We start from the raw sequence: 23,829 nt of genomic DNA on the forward strand, positions 1-23,829 counted from the left end.
CATTGAATTATGAATGTATCAAGTATTCAAAGTAAAAATTTTTTATCAAGTGGAAAGAATATACTTTTTTATTTCTTTGATGAGTTATGTTTTTTGAATGTAAAAACTTACTAGTTTTTAGACAACCAATGAGAATTAAGAGTGTAAAAAAATTCATCTAAATTTATAAATAAATAACTACACACATTATAGATATAACTATTTATATATTTTTTCTATTAGTTTAAAGTTTTAAAAAAAAGTAATTTTATGACATAATATTATAATTTTTATGGAAAAAAATTTTAAAATTTGATCTTTATTAAACAAAAAAAAATTAATATAAGACAAAAAAGCTATACAAAATGTTTAAATAAATTTAAAAGAGACTCTTTATTTAAGAGTGCATGTTAGAGTAAATATAAATATTCATCTGTTTTTTTTTATTAACTTAAATTTATTGAACAAATAATTTGATGTGAACACAAATAATATATACTTATCAAATCATCCGTTTTCCAAGGGAGTGCGCATGAACCATTAGCAATCATCAATGGGGTGTCTAAAACAAATCAAAGAATGGGTCAATTTTAATAATCAAGTCAAAATAACGGTACATATGAATGGAATTGTAGCTTCTGCAATACATGTAAGTAACGGTAAGTCAATGCACATGATGATCACATACATTGCATTTATGAAAAAAATTGGAGTCAAAAAGTTGTTGAACATTTTAGTACAGTTACAAATGATAGCTATAGTTTTGATTTCACTTAATTTGTTAACAAATTGATGGATTAGTCGGTCTCCAATTTTGATCTTAAATAGTCAAAAACCTATCACATAGGTCAATATGGAAAAGTAGTTTATTATATCTGAGCCAGGAATAAATTCAACTATCAACTTTGGTATCATTTCAATGTAATGACTCAAAAAGTATAAATTATTAGGCATCAACGACCTAGATAGAACTATATGTTAAAGTAATCTTATATTGATTAAAAAAAATAATAAAAAAAGGGCTATGCATATATACATGAATTATCCAATGCATCACATTAATGTTCAAGATATATCTTTGATAGAGATAAGGACTCATTATACAATAGGATTAGTGAGATTACTTAGAAATCAAGAATTGTAATTAGTCCTTATCTCTATCAATCTTCTATGGAGGCTGTAATTGTCAACGTTGTTGCACGCTCAAATATGTATTCATATAAGTTTCTTATGTAAGTGAAATATGCTTATTATATTATGTTACTTCTTATACCAATGATTGACTACTTATTTATACAATTAATACCAAGATTATTACTTACTTTTCGTCAACAACTTAAAACGCTTTAAGTAAATTTCCTTTGAACAAACAAAGTTTTGAGTCTTTGATACTCTATATATTAATTAAGGTTCGAACACATATACAAATGTTAGGCAATTTTGCACAAAAATGATGCATATATGTTGATTAAGTCTTGGCATCTTCTTGTTCTTTCTATCTTTGAATTCCTTTCTATCACTGTTCCTTTGTATGACGTGGTAATTAATTACTTCATAGAGCGTGAGTAATCATGAGGAAACTCCTTTTCTTTTTGTGATCGTTTAGTCCTACTCAGTCCATACAACATTTTCTTTTATAGATAATACTAGCAATAGTAAAATTTTCTAAGGTTGTGACTTAACGAAATTAGCATAAGATTCGCAATGAGTGGCCACTCTTAGTTAGTACACGACTCAAGTTATTGAGCTGTTGACATTTGCTAGGTTGTCATAGAATCAAGAAATTATTATTATTATTATTATTATTATTATTATTATTATATGTAATTCAATATTTGGATTGTACAAGCGAAGTATTATTATATTATAAAGTGGTGTTCTTACACCACATATCATCATTGACTACGAAAATTGGACTCAACATTTTTAATTGGGCCAAAACCCTAGTTAGTATACGCAGCAATGTTAGGACAAAAAAAGTCCAAATTTATTTTATTTAGTATTTATTAATTATCGTAACAATTAATAAATGTTAACTAAGACAAGTTATAGCTGTTTTTTTGTTATTTTTTTTTGTTACTAAACATTTTCGGCTAGTGTGAGTTTACAAGTAGATATGAACTGATATTGACAATAGAAAAAGATTTTATATAGTGTAATATAATAAGATACTTATATTTATAAGACTTTTTGATAAATATATAAATTGAATTATTTACGGTTTATTATTTCAAGCAATTCATCAACTTTTGAGATAAATTTGGAAGGAATCACGGTAAAAGGATCTTCCTCAAATTAAGGACGAGATTCTCTTCTAATTCTCACAAAAAAAATTTAAAATTTCCTATAATATTAGAGAGATTCTATCAACTACTATAAGGGCATGATTCACTCTCCATCGCATAATCACCCAATCCATTGTTAATTACATATATTACATATAATACAAACACTTAAACGGGCTAATTAGACCTAATTTGAGAATCAAAATCCCCAGAACTTGGAGACGCTTCCCTGTGACAAAGAAACTCGACATAGTTTCGTATTTTGATATTGCAAATTCAAGCAGGTAACTCTAACCCTAATTTCTCTCTTAGAGATAATTTTATGATAGATGAGTTTATTATAAACCACACATTATCATAATGCTATACATAGGGTTAGTACGTCTTAGTGCATGTGCATGTGCATGTTGAAATACATCTCTACTTTATTTTATTTTATTTTTAAATTTTAACCACGACGATCCATCTTCATAACTTGTTATGAATGGCACTGTTTATTATTAGGTAGGTCTCATGCATTACATGATAAAATTTTTTGGCGGCTTTTCATGTGAAATGATAATATATAATATATATACTACTCTTTTTGCTATGATAGACATTTGATGGTTTAAATTTCCATGGCTCTTGTAAGGGCCAAAAATTGAAAAAGATAAAGAAAGAAAATGAAGACCTAATAATAACACAAATAAAACAAATGGGTCCCATTAGAAAGGAACAAAGTTGTATGATTGGCCAAATCACTCAAGAACCTTGGTCCCACCAACCCCCTAGCTAGACAAAGACAACAAAATTGGGTCCAAAAGAAAAAAAGATTAATAGTGATATGATTGGCTAAATTAATACTCAAGAAAAATTGGACCCATTATTATTCTTCATATATCTCTTCACTAGACAATGGTATTTGGGTGTGTTGGGTTTTCGCATGAGATGCATTTTGTCAATAAGTAAAACGTGAAAAGGCCTAATTTGAAGTGAATGTGATATAGTATTATGTTTGAGCTACTATATGAGTTGAGGAAAGGGAAATTCCATGCAATTCATGTTTAAATCAATTGCTTTTGGTCATTTCAATTTACATTATTTTACCTACATGTGCAATTGATTTTACTATTTACCTTCTAATTTGTCTCATGATAAATGAGGCAAACGTGGAGTAATGCATCTTTTCATGTTTTCTCCAAAGCTGTAATATTTATTATTTTGATGACTAAGTTACAACATTTTAGTATCTCAAAAATTTTGTTTAAGGAAAGACATTATTGTTCGGTACAAAGTCTCTTATTCAATTTTTGTCATATATAATTTGTTCGTTTATATGTATGTATGCATGTTTTCTGAATTTTCGATCATTTGATGTTCTCATGATGTCATTATTATGACTATAATTTTTTAATACCTAGTACACAATCCTACTTGGCTACAAATAGAGAACATATTTTATTTTCCTTATTGCTAGCTCTAGAGATTTTATTGGGCTGGTTTATATGCATACTTAATTTTTAATTAAAAGAGCAAAATCAAAAGTATAAACTTTCAAATTTTCATTTGCTGAATAAAATATATATTTTTTAGAATTTTCAACTTTGTGAAATTTGTTTAAAACTATTTGATTGCCCATTATGTTAGTATTAATCAAATGCTGTAAGTATTATTAATAATTATCAATTCTTTTGAATGTCTGTATTATTTAGTTATTTTTCTCATAATTTCAAGAATGAGTGTGATTTCCGTTTTATTTTTTATTTTTATTTTTAATATGTTTTGTTAAAAAAATAAAAAAATAAAATTTTATTTTTTGTTTTTACCTTTTTTTTGTTCTTCACAATTTTAAAAATAGAAAACACTAAAAACAAAAACAGAAAATAAAAATAAAAACCAAACATACCCTAAGAGTCTTAATAGTAATAGATAACTTGTTTACAATGTTTGGTAATTTTTTATTTTATTTTCCGTCTTCTTTTAATTTCAGGTAGAAGTTAAGGGAACTCTAAACCTATCACCCGAAATCTAAAGATGGCCGACAAAGATACATATATGGTTTTCATTCTAACTTCAACAATTTTTTTTAGCAATAACATTATATATATCTCTTTCAACTATTCATTTAGTTAGATTAATTCTAATTTTGATTATTGATTTGTGATCTTTTTTTTTTAATCTTGAAAGGAATGTATACTTAAAATCGATACTTCACCAGGGTGGCAGAAATCCTTGACTAAAGTTTTGACCAGCTTTCAAGCTCAGGGTAAAATCTTTCTCACCAAATAATGCAATTGTTATTGCAAAACACTATGAATTTTAAATTTATGTTTCACTTCTATAATATATGATCTTAATATTAGTTATCATTCTCTATAAAAGATTAAGTATATTTGATGTACATGAATACATGATTGAGCTACCAAAATACAAATTATAGCATATTCAGAATGTTAATAATTTTAGACCACATTAATGTCTAAATTTTTGTCACTTTTCTTCCTTCTTTTTTAGATTTATCTTTTTTATCACTTTTCTTCAATAATTATAAGATTTGAATTGATTTTAAAATTAATTTAAAATTCACTGTATTGCGCATAGATTGATTATTTAAAAATAGAATGATTGATCTTGATATGATTGTTACTTAACCTTTAAAATTAAATCAATTCATGTCAAACTTTTCAAAATTTGAACTTGAGGTTCAATTCAAATAATACGAAGCAATTAAGTAGAGATTTGAAAAATAAAATAAAATCATTTTCATACTTTTAAAATATCCAAATTAAACACGAAATTTAATTTACTAATCAAGTAATTAAATAACTATCCTTTTTTCTCATTTTAAACACATTTTTCATTGCTGGTCTCATTTTATATATTTTCCTCCCTGTTTTGCTAGGCTTAGCTTACGAGATAATTCCATCGGCTGGATTCATATATGTGAAAGGCAAAACAAACCCACAAATAATTCTGGCTAAGATTATGAGGGGTGGCAGCAAGCATGCTACAATTCATTGGATAAATTATGGTCTTCCAAAAGATAATAATCAAATTAATCATTTTCAAGACCCATTTGGTTATTATGGGACTTATAACAATGGATTATTATTCCACCCAAATTCATATCACCCTTGGTATAATAATAACCTCCTTGATCAACAATTTCCACAAATTGGTTTCCCACAACCGCAACAAGCTCTTGAAAATGAACCTATTAGTGCTACGAGATCAAGTAGCCCATCATCAAGTTGTTCTCTTCATCATCATAGTCCATGTCCGGTGCATTCGCGCCGCCACGACCATACTCCTTCACCGCTCCCAATTCGGCCACCGGCCGCCGATGATCAAGCTACCAATAATAAAGGTGGCCGCCCCAAACATTCTTCCATGAAGAAAATATTTAGCAAGATATACGTTTGGTGTTGCAAAATGTAATCATTTTAGATACTAATTAATTACTAAGTTGCATTGTCTTTTAAGTGTAGACACTTCCTATTATGAGTTTGAAAATATTCGGTAATTAAAAAATATTAGTTAAAAATTATAAAAAAAATTATTTTTAATTTTATTTAATATAGACTTAATTATTCTGTTGTTTATTATAGTTTCACGAAATTTTTAATTACGTTTCTATGTTTTTTTCCTTTTAATTGGTTTCTGTACCATTTTTTTTTCAATTAAGTCATTTTTGGTAGTAATTAGCTTAATTGTATAGGGACCCAATTAAAAAAAATTGGTGCAGAAACTCAAATAAAAAGAAAAAAATATAGGGACTCAATTGAAAAAAAATTGGTACAAAGACTCAATTAAAAGAAAAAATATCTAAGAACCTAATTAAAAATTTCGCAAAATTATAAAAACTAACAGAGTAATTAAACCTCTAGTATATTTTATAATAAATAAATGTTAAATAAAATAAATTTAAATTGTTTAGACGGATTATTTTTGTCTCTGTAGCTAGCCCTACCGTGATAAATTATTGTCTACTTAAATCATATTATCGACAATATTGTTCAGTGCTTATCAGATGTATTTTAGTCTTGGTGATGATCGAGCTTATATTTTGGTTGCTTATTATTGGTTATATAATTTTTGAGACGTCGTATACTCTTTTATATATAAATTAAGGGGTTCAGTTCTTCATAACAACCTCAAATATCCGTCTCACTGCCATGACCCAAAAAAAAAAGAAAAAAAAAAGAGAAAGTTTAGCTGTGGAGAATAATGGAATGAGATAAAATAAACTGGATTTAAAGTTTGACTAAATTCATAAACCCATATAGGATAGTATGTATCAGATAAATGTAAATAAGTTAAAATATACGCATTAATTGATATATATAAAATTTATCATTGTAATTTTTATGGGGATCTTGAACATATACCTACTTTTTAAGATGCTAATTATTAAAATTTTAAAAGAAAAATGGGTGAAACTAAAATATTATTTTTGTTTCAAATGTTGGAGGTGAATATTAAAGTAATCTGTTATGATTCTTTTTATCCTATTTATATCTTAAACGTTTTAAGAGTGACTTAATATTATGCTCACATAATCTTATAAAATTATTAATGAAGGATATCATATCTTTTTAGACTCTAATTTTTCTGTCATTTAGGAAAGAATAGCCTGATTTTATCTAAACATAGAAACTTGATCATGATATAAAGGAAAAGATAATACTATATCGTCAATATTTTTTGACTCAATTTTCTTTTATTTTTCCGTTTTTAATGTTATTATGATTTAAATCTCTTTTAATTCCAAATTTATTTGCAGTAGTATAGTATCGTCAGAGTTTACTACATGTAACATTTAACTTTGTGTGTCAATTTCAAAATGTTTGGGATCCAAATAAGATGAAATAATCATATATAACAAATAATCACTCCAAATATTTGGAGTAAAAGGTAATATTTTGTCAAGAAAAATTGATTGTCTTCCATGAACTAGCAGATGTTTGGAAACTATTTTAGTTTATTCAATTAACAGTTACACAATTTGTGATCAACGAAGCCGTCTTAGCTCAGCGGTAGAGCGCGTGGCTTTTAACCACGTGGTCGTGGGTTCGATCCCCACAGACGGCGTTCTTTATTTTTTTCCTGTGGAGTCCCTCTAAGCCCAAGTGAGAGATCCCTTTTATTTTTTTCTGTGGAATCCCTCTAAGCCCAAGTGAGAGAACCGTAAGGCCCAACACTGCGATTTTGGTCTAATATAAGTAAGAGAACGATAATTCGCAAGTTATTTCTTTTTAAAAGAAAACGTCTGGCCCAAGATGATCATGCTTCTCGCACAAATTTGAAACTCTTACTAGAATGATTTATTTGGAAACAAAAAAAAAACAAAAAATCAATAGGGGAGAATGATTTATTTCTTTATTCATTTATTATAGCAAAAATCTTTAAGAATACCAGAAAAAAATATGAAAAATAGTATTTCAATGGGGAAAAGGCTCTATTAAAATTGCATCTAACCTTTGAAGTTTATATATATCAATAGTTTTTATTATTCCATATTTTTTTTAAAAAAAGATGTGGTTTACTCTTTTTTACAAATTATTTTGTTCTAATTTTAAGAATAATAAAAGATTTTTTAAAACATTGTAAATAGCTATCAATTTGATTTTTAAATATGATATATCGAAATTAATACATAATTTTGTCTAAATGGATAATCATTTTAAAATCTCAATTCTCATCCATCATACTCCTTCATCAACTTCAACTTTTGAACTCTTTACGTGTGTGAGTACCTTCAAATTTCACAATATTTTTTCTTTGATTTCATTTTAGCGGAACAGGTAGAAACCTACAATGTGAAAGAACTCTTTCACTAATTAAACATCTTGAGTCATTCTTAATTAGAGATGGTGGCAAGCGTTAAAAAGTAAGGTACATGCATGAGAATTTATAATTGGTCAAAGTACATTACTACAATCACAAAAATCTTGAAACAGTTTGTACTATACTATAGGCCATATATATGCATATGTAATTTTAGTTTTAGTTTTAGTTTTTGTTAGGCAAAGTTTTTTTTTTCTTTTGTAATTTTAGTTTTAGTTTTTGTGTGTTTCTTATTTTATTTTTGTCAGTCGAGTACTTTTCAATCAATCAAAAAAAATTATGTTTATATATATGTAAGGTATATAATCATTAGTGTATATAAAATAACTTGAAGTTTTGGGCTAGCTAAATAATTTCATCACATTATATTAGAATTTTTTTTCACCAAAATATTTAAATAAGGTCCAAACAAAAGGAGTGATAGAATTGTTAGAGATATAGCTATTTATATATATTTTGCTATTAATTTAAATTTTTAAGAGAAGTAATATCAGAACATGATATCATCAGAATTTCTATTACCGAAAGATTTAGAATTCGATTATTTATCTTTCAAAAAAAAATTTAGCATAAAATAAATAAAAAATAAAAAAATTATGCAAAAATTTAAGTAAACTAAAAAAAATCGTATTTAAAAGGGTGTTAAAAATATAATATTTATGTAATTTCTTCTTTAGAAGAAATGGTATTATGACAAAAATAAAAATACATATCATATATAAACTAGGTAGAGACTTTATTTTTAAAAGATGTGAGAGTTATAGTAAGTCAAATAATATAACCATTTAATTTTAATTAATTATCTTCACATAAAAAAATATTAATGTGAATAACTACAGTTATACATAAGAAAGAGAAATGTTAGAGAATTAGCATAATTTATTATTTTTAGTTATCAGTTAACTATTAAAATTTAAAAATATATATTAAAAGTATATTATTATATTACTAAACTAAAAAAATTTGGTTAATGATTAAAAATAATAATAAAAAATAATAAATTCTATTGGTTGTCCTCTAATATTTTTCTGTAGAAAATAATTCTTTAGGTAAGCCAACCGCCACTCTAGCTAGGCACGCACGCACTATAGCTGAAGGCCGAAAGTATGCTTCCCAAATTGACACAAACAATAATATTGAGAGCTTCATATCACAAAATAAATGCTAAACACGTTATTTAATTAACTTTTCTCTCAAAACTTTAATTACCTTCAAGTTTCATTACATGTCATTCACAAAATCATAACATACCTAACATGTATATAGATATACATCACACTTTATATATCCTATTCGATTATGACAAAGTCGAGACTAGAGAGCATGCATGCATGGACGGTGAGCTTTCTGATCTTAGCTTTTTGCCGCGAAAACGTGATTATTATTGTTTTTTAAAGAAAGTTGAACGGACGGTGGAGTTATAATAAGCAAGACCATATATAATTGAGTTTAATTTAATTTGAGCTTTGACCAAGGTGTTCACATTATTATTTGTAATAGTTCAGTATTATATTTGAATAAAAACATGGATTTGCTTTTCAATGCATGCCATGCATGCATCACTTAATTTATAAACTATAGTCCTTGCTCCCTACCAAGAGGCCTGTATGTAGTAACATATATATATGGAAGTTATATATACAATGAACCTAGTTCAAAGTCAAGAAGTCAAGCATTCAAAGTTTTGTTGAACAATTTTAGAGGGAAAATATATGTGTAGATGTATCGATATCCTTTATGGTGATCGTTGCGTAGGAGACAAGTACCAAGCTGTCTAAGCAATTTTAGTTCCAAAAATGTTATTGTACATTAAAATTAGCTACTAAAATCAATCACCAATATATTTGTATATAAGTATATATGTAATTTAATTTATTTTTAACGTGTATTTATATTTTAATATATATTTTATATTAATAACTGATTTTAATGACTGATTTTGGTCTATACATATAGCATAATCGTTTTAGTTCTCATCTGTTATGCCTGTTTGGATTTAATTGGTTATATTAGATAGCTTTTGGATGCGATACTTAGTTTTTCTCTCTTTTTTTTTACTAGTAAAAAAACACCTAAACAATAAGCTATGACAAGAATGAATGGTGTTTTTATTTAACTAAAATTTTCTCACGCCTGTTTTGATTTTCTAGTTCATGTTGGAAGAAACCATTACTGGTAATCAAATTATTCATAAAATTTCTTAATTAATATATTTTAAATAATGTGTCATGTTTTTTTTCCTATTCACTTAAGATTATAAAAAAAGTGGTTTTATAACAATATTTTTTACCTTCGTCCTATTTTTTATTGACATCTCTATATATACATGAATGAATATATTTTCAATAAATTTCCTCGGATTTTTTTTGTTTGTGTAAATTTTTGTATAAATTTTTTTTATTTATCTTATATTAAATTTTTTTTTTTAAAATCAATAAAAATCGAACTCTAAATCATTAATTAGGTCATAAAAATTTTGATATTATACTATAAAATTATTTTTTCAAAAAATTTAAACTAATAGAAGATAATACATAAATATTTATATATCTAACATCTTTTTGGTGTAAAATTAAAAAGCTATAAATTTGTTCTCTAGTCTCTATTACTTAGAAAAGCACAATAGATTCGCGTCTTTATGATATTTAGATTGTTCTCAATTTTATAAGTCCCTAGTACAAAGCACATGCAATTCATCCTTTAGATTTTTCGTTTTGTTCCAAAAATGCGGTGAGCGTGGATCGAACACGCGACCTTCAGATCTTCAGTCTGACGCTCTCCCAACTGAGCTATCCCCGCAATTGATCATACTTTTTATTTAGCTCATTGCTAACATGATTAAATGCGGCCATTCTTTTATGGATTATAATTTTTTCTCAAGTGATTGTGTAATTTCTTTCGAGTACTGATAGGAAATGTAGGATATAGGATAACATATTAACCTTTTTGATAACAGCATGAAGCGAGCAAGTGTAAACTAATAAGTTTTTTGTGATTATTTATTTTCTAACAGAAATGTTTAATAGAAGTCTAAAACCCTACAAAAATAATTTCCATTAAACTCTTGTCATTCAACAAATTGATAAATTTATCTTGCAATGGTACAACTATGCAAAGAATTTTTTATCTTTAATAAATTATAGAACAAGATGAACAAATAAAAGAAGTTTATATAAAATAACAAAAAAATTTGTTCAACCAATCAAAATATCTAACCAATTTATTATAACTTATTTTATATCTATACAATCTCTTTTCTTTTATTCTTCTGTCAAAATTGTGAAAATTGTCCTGTTCTTTTACTCTGACAATTATCAAGAATATTCAGTAATCTTTTAAGGTTTTATATTTTTTCAATTCTACCCAGTTATTTTAAATTTCTGTATGCTCACAATTAGTACATAGATATGCATGTGGATGTTTTTTTTTTGTCATACAAATAAGATATTTATTTTTAATGTAAATGAGAGGTTTGTTTTTCATATGAATAAAATGTTTGTTCTTAATGTAGGCTTGTTCTAGCAAATGTGATGTTCGTTCTTAATACAGCACTTGAGGTTGATGATGGCGAGAGATCACGGTACTGGAAATAGAGTTTGGATTAAAAGAAAATGTAATTAGTGTTAAAAGGAAAGAAATTATTAAAATTTTTGATGATAGAGTTAAAAGGTTTTTTTTTTAACTTGAATTTAGATTATTTTTATTTTTAATTTTTAGTGGGCTAAAAAATTAGCCCATTATTCACATTGTTTAAATTTTTTATTTTCTAACAAATGAAATTTTTTTAAGAAATTAGAGTTATCCTGGATCATGAGATTAAATTGTGATACTATGTTCACAAGAGAGGAAACAGTAGCTTGATTACCATGTTAGAGTTTGAGAGAAATTAAGTATTGTATGAAACTACTCTACCTAAGTTGAAAAGAAAAAAGATAAAATTTATTCAAGATCATATATAAGTAAGTAACTTGATTATCATAAAATTATTCAAGATCATATATAAGTAAGTAACTTGATTACCATGTTACAGTTATCCTTTAACTGTATTTAGAGGGAAACTAAATAATATTGACATATATAAGTAAGTAACTTTCCATCTGACCCATACTATATCATTCTCTTTTATATTTACAATAAAGAAAAGTATAAGTAGATAATTAAAATATTAAACAATGGATATATCATATGTTTAATTTAATAGGTTTGTAGATAATTATGTTTATTATTTTTAATTGGATAGTTATTTCTTTTGATTCGATTTACTCATGCACAATTAACAATGATTGAATATTCAATTCACTAGGTGTGCAGATGATTATTCTAATGTTAAGGTTTAGGAAGTAATTTGCGGATAGAGTATTTTTTTAGTTTATTGGGTCAATTCTAAAACATATTATTCACATTGTTTACAAAAGCCATTATCTAATCTTATTATTCCATTCTAATTCATTATTTAACCACTTATGGTTAAAAGCATATTATTTTTATTTTAAATATTTTATTTTATTTTAATCTTTCGATTGAAATTATTTTTTTTTTTATTTTTAAATGCCCATCTTTTATTATCATTTTTTAGGTAAGAATAACTATCGTAATTGCTCTGAATGAAATAAATAATAATAGTTATAGTGAGAATAAAATTGGCAAAAGAATAAAAAATAAAAGATATTAATATAAAAAGACACAATATTAGAAAAAATAAAATATTTTAATTATTAAAACAAAATTAAAATTAATTTAGAGTTCAAACGTTAGAATTAAAATATTATTTTATTCTTTTATTAGCTTGGACAATTATTTATTTTTCTATCGATTTTAATAGTTATTCTTTTAATTTATACTTGTGTATTTATACATGAATGCCAAGTTTCGTAATCATAAGTTCACATCACACTTATTGAATTCCATTGTAACTTCAGCATCTAACGTTTCGGATTTTGGTTGATAAACGAATTAAGGAACACATTAATACGTTGAACATGAACAATTCAGGGACAATGGTAAACCCGAATATCATTACTCAAAGTGAAAATTGTTGTAGTATCTAGTGTGTGAAGAAAGATTGAGATCAAACCCACTTTTGAGGACCACAAAAATGCGTCCAAAATTCAAATATTGTCTTCCTTTGAAGTTTGAATATTTGAGGCCCATAAAGCTGCATTTGGCTTTTATGTTCGTCAAACATTTGGCTTATATCACTACTAAAAGACATCAAATCATCATTTACCATTTTTCTGCGAATTTACCAATTTCATAGATAATTTTATTTCCGGTTTTTGCTGAGACTTCAAATTCACAGCGCACAAACTCATGGATTTGCTGCAAATTTTTTATTTTCGCAGCTAATTCCATGAAAGATATATGATTAGGTAATTTTGTCAAAATTTAGTTGCAATCTTTTTTGCAGGTACAGGTCTCAACAAATCAGCAGCAAAAGTGGTAGATAATCTTTTCAACAAAATTTATAAATAACAAAATTCACAACCAAAAAAATCGCAAGTAATTTTGCAGCGAATTTCACAAATAATAAGTAATCCGTATCAAAATTCGTAGGTTAAAATATGATTCAAATATGAATTCACAAAAAATTTCATGATTAAGAATTATTTAAAAAAATACTAATGAATTATAGTTTAAAACTTCAAATGGCATAATCTCTCTATACTTACTTAAAAAGATTGCAGATTCGAGTTTTCCTATTTTTAATAAAAAAAATTAATTAAAAAATTAATTAAAATACTTTCGCACTAAAAATCCTCGGCTAATATATATCAACAACAAAATTCGCAATAGATTGATCCTTGCAGCAGTGGTGTTAATTATAACAGTTTGTAAGATTTATAGAAGTATTAACTAAATAATTGTGAAATTCTATTTTAAAATCATAAAATATATATGCATCTTCATTAACAAGGTTTAATAATATATTACATATAAATAAGTCATTATAACTACAATATAACAACTCTAAACTAAATATTAAGAGACTCTAAATTAAATGATGACAACTACTTCCAAAAATTAAAGGGCCTTCAGTCAAAACTATAATATAAGCTCTAAGTTGATTCCAGAACATTATATGAATACTATAGAAGTTCCCAAATGTCTAGCATCAAAGCCCTTCATCAACTCCAATTTTCTTCTAGTTCCTGTAAACTGAAAATGTTTTATATGAAAATATTTTTTTATCATTAAATATTGAATTGTAGAATTTAATTTTAACATGTTATAAAATTGTTATCTTTATCTAAAAGTATCATTTTTTTTAAATTGTTATTTTTTTGTGGCTAAATATATACTTTTATGAGAAAATATTATTGACATTTTCATTATAGGAAGTACTGAGAGTTGTTACACATACAAGTTTTTTTGGTATACAAGTTCATATAAGTTGGCCCAAAACCAACAAAAATAATTCTCAATTTAGATTGCGTGTAAACACACACTTCTCGCCAATAAGTCTTAGGTTACATGACATATCTCCCCCTCCTCACCTCAAAAGTCTCGAGTTCAAAACCTATCAATTGCAATCGAAGAGAAAAAATACAGAAAAATGTTTCTTATGAAAAAAGAAGAAGAAGAAACAACAGCAGATGAGGAGGAAGAAGATGAAGAATTTTGAATTATGCAGAACTTATCAGTACAAAAACACCAAAAATTCTTAAACAATACACTTATATTCATATTACATCAAAATTTGCTGCAAATACAGAAAAATATTTCTTCTAATTCTGCATTTTTTTCTTCTTTTTTCCCTTATTTCTTTCTTTTTTTAGTTAAATGAATGTAAGTTCATTATCTTCTAAGTAATTTTGTAGCATTATGTATTTTTTCTTCTTCTTTATTTGATTTTTTGTTTTTATTCTTATTAAGAGAGTAAAACAAAAAGAAACTTGAGAAGATAAAACAAAAAAAAAATATGAATAAGAAAAAAAAAGAAGATGATAATGATGATGATGAAAAAGAAGAAGAAGAAGCAGCAGAAGATGAGAAGGCTGGGGGAGAAAAAGAGTTTTAGATTATGTAAAACTTATCAGCACACATACACCGAAAATTTTTAAACAATACACTTAAATATTTTCATGTTACACTGAAATTTGCTGCAAATACAGAAAATATTTTCTTTGATGCAAAACTCTTACATTACATTCAATTCAAACCATAAACAATGAACAATAATTTTCACAAACAAAAATAATATTATTCACCTATAGAATCATTAACTGCTAACGAAAACATTAACTAAAATCGAACCACACCTCAACCACTTAATCGGATTCAAAACAATAATCAACTTCGTTCTGGTTCAATTGACAATTTGAACTTGAATTATTCATTATTTTCAACAACGAGATAACTATTCAAAATTGATTTTAGAGCTTGATTTCAAAAACATAAAGAACGAACGAAAAGAAACGTAGAAAACGTTGAAAAAATTCGAAAACAGAAATAAAATTCTTTCAAAAAAGACAGTTATATATTCACGTGTTGATTGAAAAGTTGGTTAGATAGTGATGTGTGAAGTGAATTAAATTAAAAAAACTTGTATGAACTTAGATGGAATAATGATTTGTATGTTGAGAATTTTTATAAAAATAATTTAAATAAATAGTGTTGAACGTTCAAAAGATATTTATTAAAAAAATATAAAAGAAAATGCTCTGTTAATATAAAGTCAGAACTATCTTTTAATTATAAGATCTTTAAAAGAAAAAGTATAGTATAATAGTAGAAAATAATCACCGACACTTATGACCGTGTAAGAATTAAGAGTCAATTGACTGTGTTTTACGCGAATCTGTTGGGTGTGATTCATATTGTATGTATTTTCTTCCATGACAGTGGGCTTATATATCTTTGTAAGGAAAAGTCTTTGGATATATAATTGATAACGACACTCATCAAGTGCTACGTTATTGGTGGCTGAAAATTTTGACGTTTATTTCTTTTGATCTCGCACCACACTACAACCAACTCCAACACTATATATTTGGAGAACCAAGCTTAGGCACAATTTGATTCGATATTAATATTATTCTTCTCCTTATTTTACCTAACGAGATTTTGTTTTAATCAAACGTACTCTTTGTTAATATTAAAGTGAATAGGCATTAATTAATTAAGAAGTAAGTGAAATTTTTAAGTTTTTAAAGATAAAATACATTAAACAACATTTTAGAATCTTACCTTTTTTATATATTTAAATGGTTCGTATTTTTTGGACACTCGTTAGCAAAAACCAAACTTTTTATATATATTATGGTCAAATAACACTACAACTAATAAGTATCCTTTAAATATTATTCTTTATTTAATATTTTTAAAAAATAAAAAATAAATATTTTTTATTTTTTGAACAATTAATATGTAAAAGTGAATATTTAAAATTAATTAAATAATAATAAATCTTTAAAAAAACTGATCAAAGACTGAATTTTAAAAGACAAGTAAATTTTTTTGTCAAATAATCACATAATTGAAAAGTATTGTAATAACCTCTTTTCTTTTTTTTTTTGTAAATTTATTACACTATTCATAAATATTTAGCTTCAACAATTTTAAAACTAAAACGTTTAGGAAAACTATTGCTAAATCTATTTTTAAAGTATAGAAAATTTTGATAAGAAATTAATATAAATTTATACCTCTTTTTGTTTCCTTTTTTATATATATAATTTTTTAATTTAAAAAATATATAAAAAAGAAAAGGAAAAATACAAAAGCAACATAGAATAATACTAGAAATATCCCTTCTCTTTAATGATCAAAATCGGAAACTTGAATATCTAACTTGGAATCTCAATGCCATTGGCCTCTATCATTACTTCTGATCCACAAATAAAGGTCCACTACTACATCAATACCCATCCCTACAAAATAATGCACTTTTTTCCCCCTTCCTTTTTGGCCACTTATAAAACCCCCTTACTTAAACACCTATATTGCATGCACTACATACTCAGCAAACGTGTAATAATTTAGAACATTCTCTCTTAGCTTCTCATTCTCATACTCTTTTATGTGTTTCCCAATCCTCTATCATGCTCCATAATATTCCCACAACAAAACAATGAGTCTTAGAAATATAATACCAACACCATCTCCAACAACACTTCCTTCATCCTACACTCTCAAACCCCGTTGTGTAAATTACATAACTACCCATAATAATCCATCATCATCTACTAAACCAACCACTTACAACAACTTAAGCCTTTCCAATGAAAACACTCATCAACAAGCCACATTACACTTAGAGAAAATGATCAATTTAGAAGACCACAATATTTTATCTTCATCATCATTTGAATCAACACCATCAACATCTTCATTTGGCATTGGAACTTATCAAAATAAACTTGGTAAGAGATGGAAGGAGTACCAAGGAATGACCAATTGGGAGGGTTTGTTAGACCCGTTAGATGATAACCTACGTGCTGAAATCCTACGGTACGGTCACTTCGTTGAAGCTGCATACAAATCCTTTGAGTTTGATCCTTCTTCTCCAAACTATGCCAACTGTAGATTCCCAAAGACAACACTTTTTGAGCGTTGCGGTTTACCAAACACAGGGTACAAGGTAACCAAATACCTCCGTGCAACTTCGGGGATTCAGTTACCGAACTGGGTCGACAAAGCACCGAGTTGGGTGGCAACACAATCAAGCTACGTTGGTTATGTCGCAGTTTGTGACAACAAAGAAGAGATCAAAAGACTTGGTCGGCGTGACGTTGTTATTGCTTTTAGAGGAACAACCACATGTTTGGAATGGCTCGAGAATTTGCGTGCCACCCTCACCAACCTACCATGCAATCCCATGGACGGAGAAACTATGGGGTGTCATGGTAGTGGGGCCATGGTGGAAAGTGGTTTCTTGAGCCTCTACTCTTCCTCCATCCCCGACAACCCTTCTGCCCTCAGTCTACAGCAGATGGTCAAACAGGAGATTGTTAGGATTCTCCAGGCTTATGCTGGAGAACCCTTAAGTTTGACCATCACTGGCCACAGTCTAGGGGCGGCATTAGCTACGCTGGCAGCATATGATATTAATACCTCTTTCCCCAAACTGCCCATGGTGACGGTCATTTCTTTTGGTGGGCCTCGAGTTGGCGACCGGAGGTTCCGACGGCAGTTAGAGAAGCAAGGGACAAAAGTTTTGCGGATAGTAAATTCCGAAGATGTTATCACCAAGGTTCCGGGTTTTGTGTTTGATGATGACATGGCAAAAGAAGGAGGTATCCATGTGGCAGGATTGCCGAGCTGGATACAGAAGAGGGTGGAGAAGGCGCAATGGGTGTACGCTGAGGTTGGAAAGGAGTTGCGCTTATGTAGTAGGGATTCTCCGTACCTTGGTAGCACAAATGTTGCCACGTGTCACGAGCTGAACACTTACTTACACCTTGTTGATGGGTTTGTGAGTTCTACGTGTCCTTTTAGGGCCACAGCAAAGAGATTTCTTCAGCGGTAACAGCCACCACTACCATAGACGAGCGGTGCTAAACTAAATTTAAATAATCACAAAAAAAAGAAAACAAAAATAGATAATATATACCTAATTGTTATGGCTAACATTCAACCTAATTGTAATTATGAGCACTAGGCTAATTGACAAATTTTTTAAACAAAAGTTTAGAAAATAATTAACCTTTTTTAATTGTAAAATGTGTATATCTGAAGTTATTTAGTAGATTATATATGATTAAATCAATACGAGTTTAAATTAAATTAATCTATACATATTCTTTGCATATATTTAGTTGTCTAGCCATACAAAAAAAATGTATTTTTCGACAAATTTTCAGTTTAAGGATAATTGGTAAAAACACTTTGAATAAAATGCTTAAAATGTAATTTGCAAAGCAAGACAGTAAAATTAGAAATTGTTCTTGTAAGACATCACAGAAGGTGGACAAAAGTTGAATACGAAATCACAAACTCAAATAAGACATTTAAGGGATTAATAACGAGAAAATTATGGGCTGAGCAGCTATATACATCTTAAACAAAATATTCATATATATTTACTCTTCACAAAAATAGGAACTAACATATATAATAAGCTATATTTTATTTTACAAAAATAAATAAATATTTTACCACATAAAATAGACAAAAAATAATATAGTGAGAAATTTTTAGCTAGGTATTCTTATTCTAAAAACTAATTACATATTAAAACTAAAATTTAATCTAATTTCTATATACATTGAAACTAATGTAAAATTATAAAAAATTAAAAAGTAGTTTACATCAACACATCCGATGAAAAAAAAAAACCATCAATAATCACATTGAGGGAATAGTCATTGATTTGTCAGCTTTCTAAATTTCAATTAATTAGCTTGTGGTGTAAAATTATTTACCATTAATGCATATATATTATGCTCTTAAATGTAGTTTAAATGAGAGACAATACTAACCTACCAAATTGAAGTATTGTATACTAGTATAAGGTAATAATACTTCAGAGACAAAAAAAAAAGTCTGAACTTATTTTATTTAACTTTTATTAATTGTCGCAATAATTAATTAAAGTCAAATAAAATAAGTTCGGTCTATTTTTTGTTAATTTTTTTGTTATTAAATATTTTTTATTACTATATTATATTATATGATCTAAGATATAAAAAAGAAAGTTTTTAAAATCTAGAAGTATATAGGGTGTGTTTAGAATATTCTTTAAAAAACAAAAAAAAAAAGATATTTGATTTGGTTGGAAATGAAATCTTGTGCCTAGATATTTTACGAATAAAAAGCTATTTATTAGATTACACTCATTTGATTCCTTTGTTATTGAAATCCAATGATGGGATTTGGTAAGAACAATTAGTTGAATTTCTAATTTAATCATTTTAAAGATAATATAATATGAATTTTAAATTTCAAAAAGACAATTCAAATCTGATTTTATATAACCATTCCATACAACAAATTTAACTTATAAATCCGTTCAAATCAGATCAGATCACTTCATAATTTGATTATTCCAATCACAACCATATAACTATAAGCATATAATTTTTCACAAGAGTAGTTAGACACTAAACTAGTGATTAGTTGCCTTTGGGATTTGCTTCTAGTAGTTGGAGACTAACTTTTCAGTGAGTTGTTGCCTTTGGGATTTGCTCCTTGGTTTGAAGTAGGACGGTGCCAACTTGGAGGCATTGTTAGTTTGTGAAAATTAAATGGAGAATGTAATACATGCAAATTAAATAAATGCAACTATAAATTTGTAATTATTAAAAAAAAATGGAGCAGAGGAAGTAATATACAGGTAAGTGTCTAAATTTTTTCTACAAGTATTTGGATTCTCTATTCTTGATGTTCCTTTGCTTAGTACATGTTTATCGAATCCATTTTTACAGTGTTCTTGGAAGATCATCTAAATAAAGAAACAGATAAAAATATTTCAATTGAGATCTTGTTTGGTAAAATTATTTTTAAAAAAATATTATCATCCTAAAATGCACAATCTTATTTTAATTTTTTATTTTTGTTTAGTAAATTAAAAAAAATCATGTCTCTAAAAGTACATAAACTAAAACATTTTAAGTATGGAGTCCAATAAGTACTATAATATAAATAGACTTTTTAAAACTGGCCAACTATGTTTTACAAAAACTTATTAAATAGTATTTATGAAATTGTTGAAGAAAAGAAGTGAGAAAGCTTGTAATGAGAAACCAAGAAGCAAGAAAGCAAAGGCAGAAAAAAAGAAAAAGAAAAAGATGAGAAGAATATGATGTAAATAAAAAAGCGTGTTATTAAGAGAATTTATTATCAATCATATACACTAAACCTTTCTATTTTATAGCCAAAAATAACTAACTAACTAATTCTAGCGAATTATACCAACTTAGAGAGATTTTTGTGCCAACCTAAATTTACTCTTGAACTTACTAAATAGCAATGGAGATAAGGGCTTAGTCATAATGTCTGTTACTTGTTCTTAATTTGAAATATGAGTAACAACAATTTGTCATTGGGCTTAGTCATAATGTCTGCTACTTGTTCTTAGTCTGGAATATGAGTAATAATAATCTATCATTAAATCACTTTATCCCTTACAAAATATAGATTCAATTCAAAATGTTTTGTTCTCTCATATAACATGGGATTATAAGTTAATCATACAGTGGACATGTTATCACAAAAGACTATGGAAGATAAAGTGTAAGACTGCTTTAGTTCACTAAAAAGGATTTGAATCCATACTAACTCGGAAAAAGTAGCTGCCAACACTCTGAATTTGGCTTCTGTAGAGCTTCTGCTAACAGTGAATTATTTTAAACATTTTCAGAAAATCAAGTTTGCTCTAAAGTACACACAGTACTCAGACACAGATGTTTTATCATCAATATCAGCAGCTCAATCCGAATCTGAAAAGGCAGTTAAATGAAGATCATTAGTCTTATGAAATTGAAGAGCAAACTATACCTGCTAAATATCAAAGAACACGCTTTGTTGCCATCCAATTATCTTGGCTTGACTTTGACATGAATTAGTTGATTTTATTTACTGCAAATATTATGTCTCGTCTTGTGATAGTGACACATTGAAGTCCCTCCACAATTGATCTAAACAATGTGGGGTCTTCAAAAGGAGTACTTGCATTTGCTGATAGTTTTGAAGAGTTAATCATGGGAGTGCTAACCGATTTAGCTTTTTACATACTAGCCCTGCATAATAATTTTTTTATGTATTTGTTTTAATTGAGAGAAATTAAATCAGGTGAGTGAGTGACAATCTCGATGTCAAAAAAAAGTTTAAGCCCCCTAATTCATTTAGAAGAAAGGTTGAATAAAGCTGCTTTGAGACAGAAGTGATTTCAGTGTCATTGTTCTTTGTCACTAATATATCATCAACATATATGAGTATATATATAATAGAATTAGAAGAAAATTTTGTAAAAAAGAAAGGATCAGACGTAGTGCAGGTGAACACGAATTATTTTAGAGCAGCAATAATAGTGAGATACCAAATTTTGGGGGCTTGTTTTATGCCATAGATGACTTTGTGTAATTTACACACAATATGGGGATTGGAGTGTGTAAAACCTAGAGGCTGAGACATATAAATAGTTTCATTTGGAATACCATTTAAAAAGCATTATGGAAGTCATATTGTTTAATTTGACTTTCCAGCCCTTTGATAATGCAAGAGTGAGTATAATTCTTATAGTGACGGGTTTAATTACAGGTGAGAATACTCGATCGAAATCAATCGCAGTAGTTTGAGTATAACCTCTTACCACAAAACGAGCTTTATGTCTCACAACCTACTCCTGAGTATTTTTCTTCAAGGCAAATATCCATTTTCAACTAACTACCTTTTCATTTGGTCGAAGTAAGGAAGCTCTACTAAACTTTAAGTCTTGTGATGAACTAATGCTCTATATTCTACCAGTATAGCTTCCTTCCATTGAGTGGATTAAAGAGTAGCTATGACAGGTTTTGAAAAATGTGGTATAGTAGAATTGTCATGAGTATTGATGCTGGCATGTAGCACCTTTGGTTTTGTACTTGTTGTCTTGGATCTATTTTGTATTGGATGATGTTAGCAAATGGAAAAGAAATCTCAATTGTTAAGATAGGAATTGGGTCAATGGAAAGTAAAAAAGGAATAAGAGAATTTTTATCAGGTGTTGAATTAATGTCTTGATGACTCATTGAAGCACTTGGGGAAATAGAAGTAGAAGTAGGTGGGCTAGCTATAAGGTTTGATTGAGATGTTGTAGAGATAGGGAAAATATTCAATTAAGAGGGAGGAAGAGTGGTAATAACTAGAAGCATCTTAGTAGTAGTACCTATAGCAGTAGTACTATCACAACTAGGATTATTAGCAATAAAGAAACTATTTGAAGGACATTTATCCTCATGAAACATAACATCTCTAGATATTATAATTTTTTCAGTAGAGGTAATGCATTTGTATCCTTTTTGAGTACTGAAATATCCAATAAAAATACACAGTTGTGATAATAATTCCAATTTATGTTGATTATAAGGTCTTAAGTTAGGGGTGATAAAGCATCTAGTTCAGGAATTTAGCAGTACCCCCCGCATTTTTTAACTTTGGACTTGGATTCCATGATACAACAGGGGTTATCGAGAGTACCTTTTAGATTTTGGGCCAGAGATACACAGGATATAGGAGCTCTAGCTAAGTTCAAAGCTGGTCAACAGTTTCAAGATAAAGAAGATGCCGTCTTAAGCATGAAGACTTATAGCATTTATCGTAAGATTGAGTACAAAGTGTTGAAATTCAATCATCGCAAGTACTATGGGAAGTGTAACGAGTTTGGCAACGGGTGCACATGGTTGAGTGCGGCTCATGGGCAATGTTGTACTCATCCAAGCTATGGTAGCATCCGATTCACCTGATGCCACTCTATGACAGTAAAATAGATCAATGCCATCACGGACCTCTATAACACCGTGTGCCATGGTTCTAGTATCTCAGGATGCACTACCTGTATGACATCTGTCAAGCTGTATGGCTTCCATGCGAACTATAAAGAGAAATGGTTCTCTAATGTCATCATGAATAGTAAGAAGACAAAATAGCTTAACCGTAAGAAGACTGTGGGAGATAAAGTGTAAGACTGCTTTAGTTTACTAAAAAGGATTTGAATCCATACTAACTCGGAAAAAGTAGCTGCCAACACTCTGAATTTGGCTTCTGTGGAGCTTCTGCTAACAGTGAATTGTTTTAAACATTTTCAGGAAATCAAGTT

General features: G+C 27.9%; 1 protein-coding gene and 2 non-coding genes across 3 annotated transcripts; 2 read left to right on the top strand and 1 right to left on the bottom strand.

Annotated features, from left to right (window-relative positions):
• The first annotated feature begins 7,265 nt into the window (after positions 1-7,265).
• TRNAK-UUU (transfer RNA lysine (anticodon UUU)) lies at positions 7,266-7,337 on the top strand. Its single transcript has one exon. It is a non-coding gene; the product is annotated as a tRNA-Lys (tRNA).
• Positions 7,338-10,819: 3,482 nt separating this feature from the next.
• Positions 10,820-10,892, bottom strand: TRNAF-GAA (transfer RNA phenylalanine (anticodon GAA)). The gene has a single exon. It is a non-coding gene; the product is annotated as a tRNA-Phe (tRNA).
• Positions 10,893-17,163: 6,271 nt separating this feature from the next.
• Positions 17,164-18,561, top strand: LOC107486134 (phospholipase A(1) DAD1, chloroplastic-like). The gene has a single exon (XM_016106684.3). The coding sequence runs from the start codon at positions 17,164-17,166 to the stop codon at positions 18,559-18,561; it is 1,398 nt and encodes a 465-aa protein (XP_015962170.1).
• The last annotated feature ends 5,268 nt before the right edge of the window (positions 18,562-23,829 follow it).

Source organism: Arachis duranensis, chromosome 4, assembly GCF_000817695.3.
Source record: "Arachis duranensis cultivar V14167 chromosome 4, aradu.V14167.gnm2.J7QH, whole genome shotgun sequence".
Taxonomy (NCBI): domain Eukaryota; kingdom Viridiplantae; phylum Streptophyta; class Magnoliopsida; order Fabales; family Fabaceae; genus Arachis; species Arachis duranensis.

What these genes read in the sequence shown, in the direction of transcription:
- LOC107486134 (XM_016106684.3), top strand. Translation starts at nt 17,164, where the DNA reads ATGAGTCTTAGAAATATAATACCAACACCATCTCCAACAACACTTCCT.